Source organism: Coregonus lavaretus, assembly GCF_964263955.1.
Source record: "Coregonus lavaretus genome assembly, chromosome: 5".
NCBI lineage: Eukaryota > Metazoa > Chordata > Actinopteri > Salmoniformes > Salmonidae > Coregonus > Coregonus lavaretus.
This window is the reverse complement of record NC_139992.1, coordinates 4,308,057-4,323,787: the sequence shown is the minus strand read 5'-3', so window position 1 is coordinate 4,323,787 and position 15,731 is coordinate 4,308,057. Positions and strand designations below refer to the sequence as shown.

Sequence of the window (15,731 nt, the reverse complement as noted above, 5' to 3'; positions counted from 1 at the left end):
TCTGATCGCCTTTCTAGAAAAGATAATGTATACAACTTTTGATGTGGGTTGATCACTAGTAAGATAATAGCCAACAACCCTAAAACTTAAACTCAGGCGTGTGTTTTATATGAACTCTTGTTGTTTTCTGTAGGTTTTGTACATTTTCATAGAAAACGTCACCAAACCGATTATGATTTTTCTGAATATAGAATAGAACAATTTTCAATCAACTCTGATCATTTTATTGGCAATATAAATGTATTTCAATTGTGTTTTTCGAAAAGTAAGTGCCTCTTGTAGAGCAATTGCGTGCTGAATCCAGTAGATGGCGAAACAGGCCATGAATAGTTGCCATTTTATTATTCATTCCTGTGATGAGATCATAGTCTCTAAATGTATTATAAGGTCAGAAAGAAAAATGTAATAACATTTTCATAAACAAAGATTATGAACATGTTTAGATTTATAGATTAGATTGATTGATCACACAACTAAAATGTTGACATAAGTGGGCCTAAGTGCCAGTAGGCCTTCACAGCCACATCGCAAAAAGTACCAAATTAATGTTTAAGAACTTTATATGCCTTAGAAATATGAAGAAAAAAAAACATTGATTGTCTGAACAATTGTATTTTATTCACCCAATCATACCCTCTTTGCTTTGACCAAACGTTACCTTATGAAAACAAATTTGCGTAATTGTAAATGTGTGGTCACGCATTCAAGTAGACCCATACCCATCCATGAAAAAACAAACAAATGTGTCAATAGACTTTAAGGGGCGGTTTCCCGGACACAGATGAAGCCTATTCCTGGACTAAATGGCACTTTTAATGGAGATACTCCATTGAGAATGTTTTTTAGTATTTTTCTGGGGAAACCGACTCCAAATGTAGACCCATCTTCTAAATAAATCTAGGCGATATGATATTATTACAATATACTTGAAATTTGGCCTGAATAACCCAACCATAACCAAGGCCTAAAATTTCAACAACAATAACAACAAAAACATCTCAGAAATATATGATTTAATATAAACAATAGACAGTGTCTCAATCTGTCAGTTAGTTAGAGATTACAACACATGAATATAAAGATTTACCAAAATAATGTGAGACTAATACCTGCGAAAATAATGAGGGACTCATACATAATAATATTAATAATAATAATAATAATAATAATAATAATAATAATAATAATAATAATAATAATAATAATTCAGCATTTCGTAAAGGGCTCGATTAACAAATCAAGAGAAAGTTTCAACCTCTCTCACTTTTACAAGCTTCTTGTCTTTGACACGACGATTTTGAAACCATAGTGTTACTTGTCTCTCAGACAGGTTGGTGGAAGAAGCTATTCATAGTCTGTTCTCCTTGGTGGAAGAAGCTATCCGTAGTCTGTTCTCCTTGGTAATAAACTTGCCAATGGTGTACTCTCGTACAAGTTCTGTAGTTTATTTCTCCCACGTCTGTATAAAGTGCTGACATCGGGCTGCTTCATTACTGTTTCCTCTACACAAGTATGGAACAAGAAGAAAGTTCATGTTTCGAGAAGAGGAAAACTATTTTGCCATGATATTACCACCAACGTAATTTTCAGTTAATAGTGTGGTATTGTGTGTTTTCAGGCCAAATACTGTGTTTATTAATTCTTCTGAAACCCTTGGGTGGGCAAAACTCATTTCAATTAAAAAGTACTAAAGCATTATAAGTGGGTGAAATAATAGTTCAAAGAAGAGGTCAAAGAAGATATAACCGACTTGTGAGAGATGACTTGCAGAATTGCGAGGGCCTGGGTCTGTTTTCTGGCATAATACCGTGGACTGCTCCAACTATTAGCCCATATCCATTGCTGATAGTCCTCGATAGGTAAAACACGTTCATGCCTCGGATCTCCAGGACCAGCCCTGGTTACAACACATACATCAAGATATCCATGGATTCTTGGGTAGCCTTGGTAAACATCACCAACATCTTTCAGTCTCGACTGCATTTTACTGCAGTGTGTAGGAACAACAAAAAAAAAGAAAGAAGAAATGCATTGGTTTATCTGTGGAGAATCCAGATAGAGGATCGGGACGCCTGGGAAATTCATTTCATTACTCCCTGTTGGAATATATGACTGTCAGAGATTTTGCAAGCTAAGCAACTACTCCCCAAATGACAGCCAAAATGGAGTGATGGATTTGTGGCGGCTGTAGAAAGAGTTGCATATGGTTTAAGAGATTCTGAGCCAAGAGAGTTTTGGTTTGACCTAAATTGTGTATACCGTTACTCCTGAAGCAGATTGGCTTGGGTGAGAGCCGGGAGCAGATTAATAAAAACTGCGATGGACAGAGGGGATATTATCTCCCAAGCCCTCCATTTTAGTTTGAACGAACAGCAACTTCTCTCCATGAAAACCTCCCCACTGTCCTCTCAGATCGACAACGTTGTGCAGTGCAGCGTGTGAAACCAAACCAAGGATGAAGACAAAACAAGTCATTATCTTTTGGTTGACTGATTACAGAACTGTCACAACTAAACGTGGTTGTTCGGTTGCTTTCACGTGACATGCACATACAATATGGATAATGGATAATCTAAGTACAAGGCTATTGTGGTTTTGTTTTTGGCAAGAATATTAGTAAAATAAGGAACATGTTAAATATATAATACTCAGGTTTCCAAAACTATAAAACGTAAAAACTGCAAGACATTTGAATATCAAATAGGCCTATGCTTAGCCCTATAGAATCAGAACGTGTCTTCATAACAATGGTTTTGTATTGTCAACAAATGTATTAAAGCCTATTTTATTCATCACTGACAGCTTTTAGTTAACTGCATATATACAGTTTAACTTAGGCTATAACGTTTTCGTTGCCAACTTCGGCAAGACTTTCCCACGGGTGAACCTATCTGAACTGCAACCAACTACTGAAACAGCCTATTCATTTTCACGGGTAAAATACATCCTGAACTGAACAAATCAACAGAAAATTAGAACAGAAAAAAAAGGTTATTGTCTGAAAATGTGAATAAACATAGGTACTTGTTAAACGTGGGAAGCAGCTACGAATAGCACATTTGAAAACTGTGGCATGCTTTGTATCGACTTCATTAGTTATTCTTTAACCCTCCCGTTGTCCTAGGGTCAAAATGACCCGCCACTGTGTTGAACCAACTTTATTTAATTTTTATATTTTTTGGATCATTTGTGAGAAGGAGGCAGTGATACTTTCTTTAAAGTATGACCCTGGGACAACGGGAGGGTTAAAATATGTATATCAAACTAGTTACATGCGATTGTAATGAGAAACGTCACTATGGTATATTCAAAATAATTCTATGATTTAGCAATATAGGAATCAACACCTTTTTAACTTCGTGTTAAAAACAATGAATGATTGTTGCATGGGACAAACTATACGATGATCACATTCACATATACACATTTTTACCACTAACAATATTTTAAAGTGGCTATTGGGGATCGTTTTTTCCGCTGGGAATACACAAACCATCCTGCTAGCATTTGATTGGAATAGGAGTCTACCACTATTCAAATATGTTAGTCCTAGAATATTGTCGTTTTAAACAATTATTTAATCCTTATACATCCATTGGCATAGATGTCACTATAGAATCAATAATCCAAACATTGTTTAAATTAGCCTAAGTCTTAGAATTGAATTTAGGCAATGTGCAATTTCAGTAGAAACTCTAGTAAGGCCTTACTCTGCTACAGTGCATTCAGAAAGTATTCTGACCCCGTCACGTTTTCCACATTTTGTTACATTACAGCCTTATTCTAAAATGGATTAAATCGTTTTTTTCCTCATCAATCTACACACAATACCCCATAATGACAAAGAAAAAACAGGTTTTTAGAAATGTTTGCACATTTATTAAAAATAACAAATGGAAATATACATTTACATAAGTATTCAGACCCTTTATTCAGTACTTTGTTGAAGCACCTTTGGCAGCGATTACAGCCTCGAGCCTTCTTGTGTATGAAGCTACAAGCTTGGCACACCTGTATTTGGGGAGTTTCTCCCATTCTTCTCTGCAGATCCTCTCAAGCTCTGTCACGTTGGATGGGGAGCGTCGCTGTACAGCTATTTTCAGGTCTCTCCAGAGATGTTTGATCGGGTTCAAGTCCGGGCTCTGGCTGGGCCACTCAAGGACATTCAGAGACTTGTCCTGAAGCCACTCCTGCGTTGTCTTGGCTGTGTGCTTAGGGTTGTTGTCCTGTTGGAAGGTGAACCTTCGCACCAGTCTGAGGTCCTGAGTGCTCTGGAGCAGGTTTTCATCAAGGATCTCTCTGTACTTTCCCTCGATCCTGACTAGTCTCCCAGTCCCTGCCGCTGAAAAACATCCCCACAGCATGATGCCGCCACCACCATGCTTCACCATACACTTGGCATTCAGGCCAAAGAGTTCCATTTTGGTTGCATCAGACCAGATAATCTTGTTTCTCATTGTCTGAGAGTCTTTAGATGCCTTTTGGCAAACTCCAAGCGGACTGTCATGTGCCTTTTATTGAGGAGTGTCTTCCGTCAGGCCACTCTACCATAAAGGCCTGATTGGTGGAGTGCTGCAGAAATGCTTGTCCTTCTGGAAGGTTCTCCTATCTCCACTGAGGAACTCCAGAGCTCTGTCAGAGTGACCATCGGGTTCTTGGTCACCTCCCTGACCAAGGCCCTTCTCCCCCGATTGCTCAGTTTGGCCGGGCAGCCAGCTCTAGGAAGAGTCTTGGTGGTCCCAAACTTCTTCCATTTAAGAATGATGGAGGCCACTGTGTTCTTGGGGACCTTCAATGCTGCAGACATTTTTTGGTACCCTTCCCCAGATCTGTGCCTCGACACAATCCTGTCTTGGCGCTCTACGGACAATTCATTCGACCTCATGACTTGGTTTTTGCTCTGACATGCACTGTCAACTGTGGGACCTTATATAGACATGTGTGGCCTTTCCAAATCATGTCCAATCAATTGACTTGACCACAGGTGGACTCCAATCAAGTTGTAGAAACATCTCAAGGATGATCAATGGAAACAGGATGCACCTGAGCTCAATTTCGAGTCTCATGGCAAAGGGTCTGAATAGTTATGTAAATAAGTTATTTCTGTTTCTTATTTTTAATAAATAACAATAGCAATAACAGTGGCACACACAGAATATGCGTTCTTATACATTCATAACTAGTTGAATTCCTAAGGTCGACTCATTCGGTGTCCAGAGAGTGTAATCTTTCGTTGTGAGTACAGTTTGGGGCACAATGCTTGCATTTGAAGATTCTGTTGAAGCTAGTGAACAGAGTAAACCTTCGTATCGATTGTCTAAAAGGGTGGCAGCCTGCAATGGCAGCAAGTTATCACTAGATGGCTCTATCGGTTTACATTGAGAAGTGATTCATCAATTGTGGAGACTTCAGTAGCTGAGTATCCACCACAGTCGAAAGCAAGTTCTACATCTGTAGGCTTAAATGACTTCCTAACGAGTACAATTTGAAAAGCCGGAAAACATAACCAGACAATCAATTTGTGCTCTACAACCTGCTTTTTTATATTTGACTTCTACTCAAACGGGTGTCTTAAAAGTTTGTTGACAGACTGCACACTGTTGTAAAACCTGAGGGAAGTTAATCCACCCACCTGACAGGTGTGGTATACAGTGAGGGGAAAAAAGTATTGATCCCCTGCTGATTTTGTACATTTGCCCACTGACAAAGAAATGATCAGTCTATCATTTTAATGGTAGGTTTATTTGAACAGTGAGAGACAGAATAACAACCAAAAAATCCAGACAAACGCATGTCAAAAATGTTATAAATTGATTTGCATTTTAATGAGGGAAATAAGTATTAGACCCCCTCTCAATCAGAAAGTTTTCTGGCTCCCAGGTGTCTTTAATACAGGTAACAAGCTGAGATTACGAGCACACTCTTAAAGGGAGTGCTCCTAATCTCAGCTTGTTACCTGTATAAAAGACACCTGTCCACAGAATCAATCAATCAGATTCCAAACTCTCCACCATGGCCAAGACCAAAGAGCTCTCCAAGGATGTCAGGGACAAGATTGTAGACCTACACAAGGCTGGAATGGGCTACAAGACCATCGCCAAGCAGCTTGATGAGAAGGTGATAACAGTTGGTGCGATTATTCGCAAATGGAAGAAACACAAAATAACTCAATCTCCCTCGGCCTGGGGCTCCATGCAAGATCTCACCTTGTGGAGTTGCAATGATCATGAGAATGGTGAGGAATCAGCCCAGAACTACACGGGAGGATCTTGTCAATGATCTCAAGGCAGCTGGGACCATAGTCACCAAGAAAACAATTGGTAACACACTACGCCGTGAAGGACTGAAATCCTGCAGCGCCCGCAAGGTCCCCCTGCTCAAGAAAGCACATATACAGGCCCGTCTGAAATTTGCCATTGAACATCTGAATGATTCAGAGGAGAACTGGGTGAAAGTGTTGTGGTCAGATGAGACTAAAATCAAGGTCTTTGGCATCAACTCAACTCGCCGTGTTTAGAGGAGGAGAAATGCTGCCTATGACCCCAAGAACACCATCCCCACCATCAAACATGGAGGTGGAAACATTATGCTTTGGGGGTGTTTTTCTGCTAAGGGGACAGGCCAAGTTCACCACATCAAAGGGACGATGGACGGGGCCATGTACTGTCAAATCTTGGGTGAGAACCTCCTTCCCACAGCCAGGGCATTGAAAATGGGTTGTGGATGGGTATTCCAGCATGACAATGACCCAAAACACACGGCCAAGGCAACAAAGGAGTGGCTCAAGAAGAAGCACATAAAGGTCCTGGAGTGGCCTAGCCAGTCTCCAGACCTTAGTCCCATAGAAAATCTGTGGAGGGAGCTGAAGGTTCGAGTTGCCAAACGTCAGCCTCGAAACCTTAATGACTTGGAGAAGATCTGCAAAGAGGAGTGGGACAAAATCCCTCCTGAGATGTGTGCAAACCTGGTGGCCAACTACAAGAAACGTCTGACCTCTGTGATTGCCAACAAGGGTTTTGCCACCAAGTACTAAGTCATGTTTTGCAGAGGGGTCAAGTACTTATTTCCCTCATTAAAATGCAAATCAATTTATAACATTTTTTGTTGTTATTCTGTCTCTCACTGTTCAAATAAACCTACCATAAAAATTATAGACATGTCTTTGTCAGTGGGCAAACGTACAAAATCAGCAGGGGATCAAATACTTTTTTCCCTCACTGTATTTAGATATAAGTATGAATTCAAACACTACATAATATGAATCAACCAATAATGATACTAATTGTTTCATATATTTCATAAATACATTATTTTTATATTTAAGTATTGTTGGCCCTTTTCGGGAATAGCCTACAAAAGCCTACGGCTTTTACTGACAAACGACAGCTATAGTAGCCTATATCAGGTGACATAATAGTATTTTCATGCATCATAAGTGGAAAACACATGACAAGACCTACATGTTTTTTTTTTACTGACAAAATTACAGCTATTTTTGTCACTAGATTTCATGCGACCTGAGCTTGTCCTAGGTGTTGGACTCGACAACAGTTGCGGCTATCCATTGGAGCGCTGCAATTGGATAGGCAAAATTCTGGGGCGGGGTTTAGCGAAGGGTCAACCCACGATTTGTCATATTAGAATTCGGCCATTGTTCATTGTTTAGCCCACAGAACAGAATTCTAATTCCAATGGCCGAGCTAGTCCACTTTATCTTTCTCAAGACATCCCCAAAGACATCCCTGATGTTTATGTTTGTTTAACGAATGCAGTAATTCCCATTCCAAATATTTAAGAAGGCAGCCTATGATGTCGCATAGGCTATTCTTAACCCACCGCAACTGTAAAATATTTATTTTAAACACATAAACCCCTGGTCAAGCTCCACCTTTCTCTCAACCCTTATATCTCCCCTTCCTTTCTCAATTATACCAAACTCCATCCAAAGGTGCATATGTAGGTCTATTAGCTAGATGTTATGTAGGCTATTACAGATTCCGTATGCATGTGAGTTCATGGCCAAAAAAGTAGGTATTGTATCAAATAAAATAAAAAGTAGGTATTGTATCAAATAAAAAAATGTAATGTTATTTGTCACATGCGCCAAATACAACAAGTGTATACGCCATCGGGCGTCCGGCATTGCCATCAGCCAGAGGAAATGCTTCCTTTGAAATCAATGAAAAAGCTGCTATACTGCCTGTGTTGCGTCACATCCAATGGCAGCGTCCACGCTGAAGATTTGCCGAGTTTCAATTCTCGATGGCTGATTCGCGCATTCATTCTGTCTTGTGACTTGAAATGAAGTTGATTTTGGTTGCATATTGCCTAGACTCTACACCACTGGTTATTATACTAGCTAGCTAGCTACATTGACTATGTTCACAATGTAAACAAAATAAACTTGTGTGATTAGAGCAAGGTCCCCCGTTTTCTGAGCCAATTTCTTTTTCTTTTTTTGGACAAAAGTTTGTAAAAACACCAGGAAAATCAGCTCCAAGTGATTTTAATTTTGGAAATCTGTTCCAAAGTATTCCCACGCATAATAGGGAGATATATGTGATCGTATACAAATGTAAGGAAGGTTTGAAATGATTATGTTTTAGTCAAAGGTTATATCTGTTTGGGCTTCTCGAAGTCAATTTGCAGTCTACAAATTATTTGTAATTATGTTCCGGCCCCCTGACCATCCGCTCAAGAAAAAAATCAGCCCGCGGCCGAATCTAGTTGATGATCCCTGAATTAGAGGATAATTTAGCAACAATTTAATGAGTACTCGCGAAAAACTGGACCAAAGCTATTGTACTTACATGTCATCGACAAATATGGTACAGTACAGTAGAAAAAACAGAATAGAGGCACTCTTCCCCTGTGCTCCTCTCTGCTCTCAAAACATAATGCACTGTGTAGCAGGTACAACGTCACATTCAGAGGCATCATGCCAATACGGGGCACAGGGGCACGTGCCCCTTTCAGATTTGTCCTGTAAAAAACTAAACAAAAAAAACATTTAATTGATTCTTATTTTCTTTGTAATACTATGGCAAAGCAACGCAACTTAAATAGTGGAGCTATAGTGCAGATTGTTCGATTTGCTTTCTGGGGGCAATAGTGTGTGATAGCGTGTGTGATAACGTGTGTGATAGCGTGTGTGATAGCGTGTGTGATAGCGTGTGTGATAGCGTGTGTGATAGCGTGTGTGATAGTGGCCCACAATTCGGCCGTTCCTGCATCTTCCCCTGATTGTATATGCAAATAAAATATGGGTCAAAAAGGAAATAAAATAAAAGTTTTATCAAAGTTTTTTGTTTAGGCTATGCCATCATTGTAGTATAATTAATGTGCAATGTTTTAGCTTGAAATTGTAATCTGTTGATGTGTTAGATAGTAGATGTAACAGATATACCCGCTCCTCTCCTCATGAACGCTGTGAAGTGATGTAATAAATAAACGGTCCTTGCTATCCGGGATCCTCGGGACACAGACGCCCTTGCCAGTCCTTTGCTATCCGGCATCCTCGGGACACAGACGCCCTTGCCGGTCCTTGCTATCCGGCATCCTCGGGACACAGACGCCCTTGCCGGTCCTTTGCTATCCGGGATCCTTGGGACACAGACGCCCTTGCCGGTCCTTGCTATCCGGGATCCTCGGGACACAGACGCCCTTGCCAGTCCTTTGCTATCTGGGATCCTCGGGACACAGACGCCCTTGCCGGTCCTTGCTATCCGGGATCCTCGGCACACAGACACCCTTGCCGGTCCTTGCTATCCGGGATCCTCGGGACACAGAAGCCCTCGCCAGGCCGGGGGGGGCGAAGGACACTGTCTACCGGTGTCCTACTGTAGCTAGCTAGCTACCAGTTTCGCCCCTGCCTCCCGCCTGTGTAACGTAGTCCTAGCTAGCTAGTTACCTAGCACACAGTGTCCTTCGCCTCCGCCTGCCGCGCACCTGCCGTCGCCGTCATTAACAAAACTGCGGGAAAGCAGTGCTCTGCGGGGGGGGGGGGGGGGGGGTGTATTCTTCTTCTGTGGATTTTATATGGCAGTTGGCAAACCAACTTTGAAGGTGCATTACCGCCACTAACTGGACTGGAGTGTCGCTCCCGCCTGTTTACCGGAGTCCTAGCTTAAAAATGGACCAATAGAAGTATAAAGAGGGGTTCCTACAGATGCAGGAATGCCCAAATAGTGGGCCGCAATCACACCCTACTCTCTGGGGGGCAAGGAGACCTCCAGCTACACTAAAACCGTTGACAACTGCATCCCATTCTCAAGGGATTGTCAAATCAATGTTACAACTATTTGGTTGTAATATGATCACCTCTTGAAGAGCATTTACATTTTCTTGCTCTACATCATAGTTATACAGCAAGTAACTGCATGCTTTTCATGGTCAGTAGGCTAAACATCATCTAATTTCAGATAGGCTATGTGAGGGTAGCTAAGCAAACAACTTGTGTCAATTAGCTTGCTTCATCAGAGAAGGCTTTTGGAAAGAGCTTGACATCAGCAAGTACCCACTGGGCACAGACATCAGTTCAGCATCTAGTTTTCAACTAACGTGAATTCAACATGAAATCAACAAAACATTTCACCATGTCATTGGATTTAGCTTAAAAGACGAAATGCCCTTGATGACTTTTTGCAAATCCAATCAGTTTTCCACGTTGATTCAACTTCATCACATTGATTTGTTTGGTTGAAATGACGTGGAAACAACATTGATTCAACCAGTTTTTGCCCAGTGGGAAGCCTATATTTGAATCTAAACTCGTCCTAGTAAAGTTGTCTGTCTGAAGAAGTTACTGTGGTCGCTACAATAGGCATAGCTGGCAAGCAAACGCTGAGGAGTTTTTATTCTGTAATAAAGCCCTTAACGTGATCCTCTAGCAACCCAAAGGTTGTGAGTTCGAATCTCATCACGGCAAATTTTAGCTAATTAGCAACTTTTCAACTACTTACTACTTTTTAGCTACTTTGCAATTACTTAGCATGTTAGCTAACCCTTCCCCTAACCCTAACCTTAACCCTTTTAGCTAGCCCTTTCCCTAACCTTAACCCTTTAACCTAACTCCTAAACTTAACCCTAACCCTTAGCCTAGCTAATGTTAGCAAGCTAGCTAACGTTAGCCACATAGCTAGAATTCCTAACACATCATATGTTTGGCAAATTTGCAAACATATTGTATGTTTTGCAAATTCGTAACATATTGTATGTTTTGCAAATTCGTAACATATGATACGAAATGGGTGATGGACATCCACAAATTAATACATACCATACGAAACGTAACATATCATACTAAATGGAGTGTCTCGGATTTACGTACAGAATAATATGAAATGCTCTGAGACCAATAGGCTAGATGATTTTAGCAGTGATGAGAGATCACATAAACTTCAGGCTATATAGATATAGTATTGTTCATCACAGGATGGCCTTCCGACTCACAGAAAATGAAACATCTCAACGCTCAGGCATTGTGATAAACCAGGGAAACTCTTGGGGGCGCCAAAGGACGCATACACGACGTTCCTCGCCAGTGTGTTACATTCTGCCACCGAATACACGATGCATTCACCGTAAACCTTACCATTAGAAGCCATTCTCCCTCTAAATCTGACATTACCTCGCTGTATTATAAATATTAAATCGAGTGTTCCAAACAATATTACAATAGACCTTATAGTTCATTATGCCTAAACGATGTAGAAGCAACACATCGGGAGACATGCTACTAACTCATCACAATATTAATATCACAATATTTGATAACAGAAAAAACAAGGTGATTGCAATCTGTGTAACCTATACATTTGAGATACCGGTAGTATAGTTCTAAATAATATACAATACAGGTCTGATTATAATACAACTTCAAACCTGTGTAAAAATAGGTCCTATTTCATCAGGAGGAGTTTGATTGAGCTCAATTAAACATCATTATTCCAGGCTTGAAAATGGAAAAAGAAAGTGGAAAAAGTATTCGCTAGGTATAATTTCTTATTCATTGTTATTCATTCTAAATCCCAGTACTGTTCTAGAAGCAATGGAGATAATTGGCTACTAATAATAACCGAAACTGCCAACATCACAAGCATTATTATGGCATTGGTTACACCATACTGTATCTGACATAAATGGTTTAAATTATAGATATAATATAATGATGCTCTCAAAATGTGTTTTACGAGTGTGCAGTGTAGAACACAAACATGACAAAAATGCTAAAGACAACTTCAAATTATCATAAGAATGTTGTTAAATGCCGTTTTAATGCTGTTAAATGGATCTCACAAAATACCTATTTCAGTAATAATGTATCATTGGAAAATGCCTCGGTGAAATGATCGATGGATAAAATAGAAACAGACGGAAGGGAAGAGAGAACAGAAGGGAAAAACAATAGAGAATCAAAGCATAATGATGTTCCTAAAAGAAGCGGGAAATGTTTATTAATCAGACTGTCAATTTCACCCGAGGCCAAACCCAAGAGCAATCTAAAGCAGACTCAGATCAATCCGGGGACACACACTCCACTCCTCACTTCTCCTCTTCCGCTCCACATGGATATATATTCGTCTGACCGTAGGCCGCCTCCATCATCAACTGAAAGCCATCTCATGTTTATTTGCTTATACACCTGTTACAATACATGATCATTCGAGCAGCGTCACGCGCACCTTTACATTTTGGGCTAAAAAAGGATTCACGAGACATTTAGAACCGTCATTCGTTGCTCGCATTGGCATTCTATTTATTTTTATGTCTCTCTCATAAAAAGCTGTTATATTATTTAGAGACAGTTGCTGATCTGAATGCGGATTAGCTCGGTCACAACTCATCGGAGCACCAGACCTGGGAATTGTTTTTTTCTTCTTCTACAAGGCTTAATGATGGAGAGGAGAAGAAAAGAGATGGTTCTGATGGAGAGAGGTCTGCACGGTCCCGTGTCTGGCAAAAGGCTCTCAAACCTGTCAGACTCCGCCGGAAATTCAGTGTTGGAGGCCCTCGAAAATTCTCAGCACAGTGGTCGAGTAAGCCCGCGAATAACTTCCGCCTCGCTTCATGGAAGTCTCGGGGATATTCCAACCAAAGGAAAGTTCGAAATGGACAGTCTTTTCGGTACCCACCACAGCAGCGAGAACACCTCATCAGCGGAGATTTCATCATCAGAAAGCAGAAAGACAATCCACTTATACTCTGAAGTTTCTCAAGACTCAGACATGAACAGTGACGTGGAGGTGGGATGCCCATCGCATCGCTCCCCGAGCCAACACAAGGAAAACAACAACAACAACAAAGGTAATATTCACTTGGACCTCAAATGTAATGATATAAATAAAACATGAAAGATAAATGTATTTGATATCTTAAAACGGATAACAATACCAATATTATAATAAAAATAACAATTTTATAAATAATAATAATAATAATAGGCCTAATAATAATAATAAAAACGAATAAAGAATTAATGTGTCTTTGATTTTGAAATATTTCACAGCTATTGCTACAAAAATTATGTATTATTTAGCCTATAGGTATCATCTCATGTGATATCATAAGAATATATAATAGCCAATATACACAGCAACATTGCCTATAAAGCTTACATGAGATTATCGAATAATCTTTGCATATTTCTTTCCTAAAGGTTTTTCTGACAATAATTCTGGAGGCTCCAACACAAATTCATCCTCCCTTTCCAATTTTAACGGCAATGGAATGTGTTCAAACATGTCAAATGCGGATCAGGTGAGAAGGTACCGGACTGCATTCACCAGAGAACAAATAGGAAGATTGGAGAAAGAGTTTTACAGGGAAAATTATGTCTCAAGACCAAGAAGATGTGAACTGGCTGCATCCCTGAATCTACCTGAAACTACAATAAAGGTAGGCCTATGTTCTGTTATATGCATACATTCGTGCGTAATATATACATTACGTAGGCTACACCACAAATAGTTAGGAATATATAGGATATAATTATATTACACACACCACTAAAACACACGCTGGTCAACATGCATGCATCGAAACACACACGCACGCGCGCACACACACACACACACACACACAGAGAGAGAGAGAAAACCTAGAAACGAATCCGTTTGGTATAATTCACTATGTGAGCAAGACAATGGTCTACTCGAATCTATTCCAGAAATTTATCTGAAATGAATGAATGAATGAGTGAGTGCATCTGAAATGAATAAATGAATCTGAAATGAATGAATGAATCTGAAATGAATAAATGAATGTGAAATGAATGAATGAATGTAAAATGAATGAATTAATCTAAAAAGTTACTATAAGAGGCATTTCTTTGGAATTAATTTGTTCAACTTGCTGATTTGTTTAAGAGTCCCTAAAAATAACTATTCACAAATACATATATATATATATATATTGGCCTGTTCGTTTTAAACTCTTAATTTTTATAAAACTTGCATTAGCAATGTTTACGCAGTAGGTGGATGGATTTAATAAGGTCCGAATGTAAACATGAATGATGATTCTCTGTTTGTAGGTATGGTTCCAGAACAGGCGGATGAAGGACAAGAGGCAACGTTTGGCGATGTCTTGGCCCCATCCAGCAGATCCAAACTTTTACACCTACATGATGACGCACGCGGCAGCCACCGGAAGTCTACCATACCCTTTCCATTCCCACATGCCTCTGCACTATTACCCGCATGTTGGTGTCACAGCAGCCGCAGCCGCGTCTGGTGCTGCATCGTCACCTTTCGCTACCTCCATTCGCCCTCTCGATACTTTCCGTGCACTCTCCCATCCTTACTCACGACCAGAGCTTCTCTGTGGCTTCAGGCACCCAGGACTTTATCAGTCACCCGCAGGCCTCAATAGCTCTGCGGCAGCATCAGCAGCAGCGGCAGCAGCATGTGCAGCTGCTGTCAGCGCGCCATCCGCCACTGGGCCATGCTCGTGCCTCAGTTGTCACAGCAGCCAGGCGGCCAGCGCGCTAGGCTCCAGAAGTAGCAACACTGACTTCACCTGCACCGCATCCGGGCAGAGATCCGAAAGTGGATTTTTGCCGTATTCTGCCGCTGTCCTGAGCAAAACCTCGGTTCCATCACCAGATGAAAGAGAGGAATCTTCACTAAACAGATAACTTCATCACCGGAACTTCTAAATCAAGTGCAGTTCCTCCTGTTTTCTGCTTTGCTATTAGTTTATACATAGGCCTACATCTACGACTCCAATATTTGGGGGACAAATAAATGTAATTTCAAAACAATTAACATAATTAGCATTTAAAACAAAGAAGCCAAAAGTGTTAACATTGGTAAGTGCTAAATTTAAAGGACTATTTTGTTAGTGCGGTGGTGATGATGCTTTATTTTTCTTCATTCACAACTGGATTCATGTGCCTTAAAACCTAGAAATGACTATCTAATTCCGTGATAGGCCCACGGTACTTGGTTATTAATTAGTCCTAATGGTCGTTAGTGCATCGACTGAATGACTAACTAAATGTTTATTGATCGTCATTAATTAAAACAATTGTTATTTTCATTTTCTATTCTTGATTCTTAATTTCAAATCAATGTCAATGAACACAAAAATATCTAAATCAAGCCACATCCTAAATTCGTGATTTATCCATTTATATCAATATATTTTCATCAATTATCTTCATTAATTCTACGATACATTTTTCAAAATTCCCAGTTATATTTTGGTATTAACTTAAAGCACTGTAAAAG

The 15,731-nt window shown here is 40.1% G+C and overlaps 1 protein-coding gene and 1 pseudogene across 2 annotated transcripts; one reads left to right on the top strand and one right to left on the bottom strand.

Moving 5' to 3' along the window:
• Nucleotides 1–1,730: 1,730 nt before the first annotated feature.
• LOC311128748 (homeobox protein Hox-D13-like) lies at nucleotides 1,731–2,355 on the bottom strand (annotated as a pseudogene). The gene has a single exon. The product of its transcript is annotated as a homeobox protein Hox-D13-like (transcript).
• A 10,538-nt stretch (nucleotides 2,356–12,893) lies between these two features.
• LOC311129815 (homeobox even-skipped homolog protein 2-like) lies at nucleotides 12,894–15,136 on the top strand (the record flags this gene model as incomplete). The annotated part of the gene is made up of 3 exons (XM_084162270.1): nucleotides 12,894–13,305; nucleotides 13,658–13,896; nucleotides 14,534–15,136. 3 exons carry the CDS (start codon nucleotides 12,894–12,896, stop codon nucleotides 15,134–15,136), a joined length of 1,254 nt encoding a protein of 417 aa, XP_084018396.1.
• Between the last annotated feature and the right edge of the window lie 595 nt (nucleotides 15,137–15,731).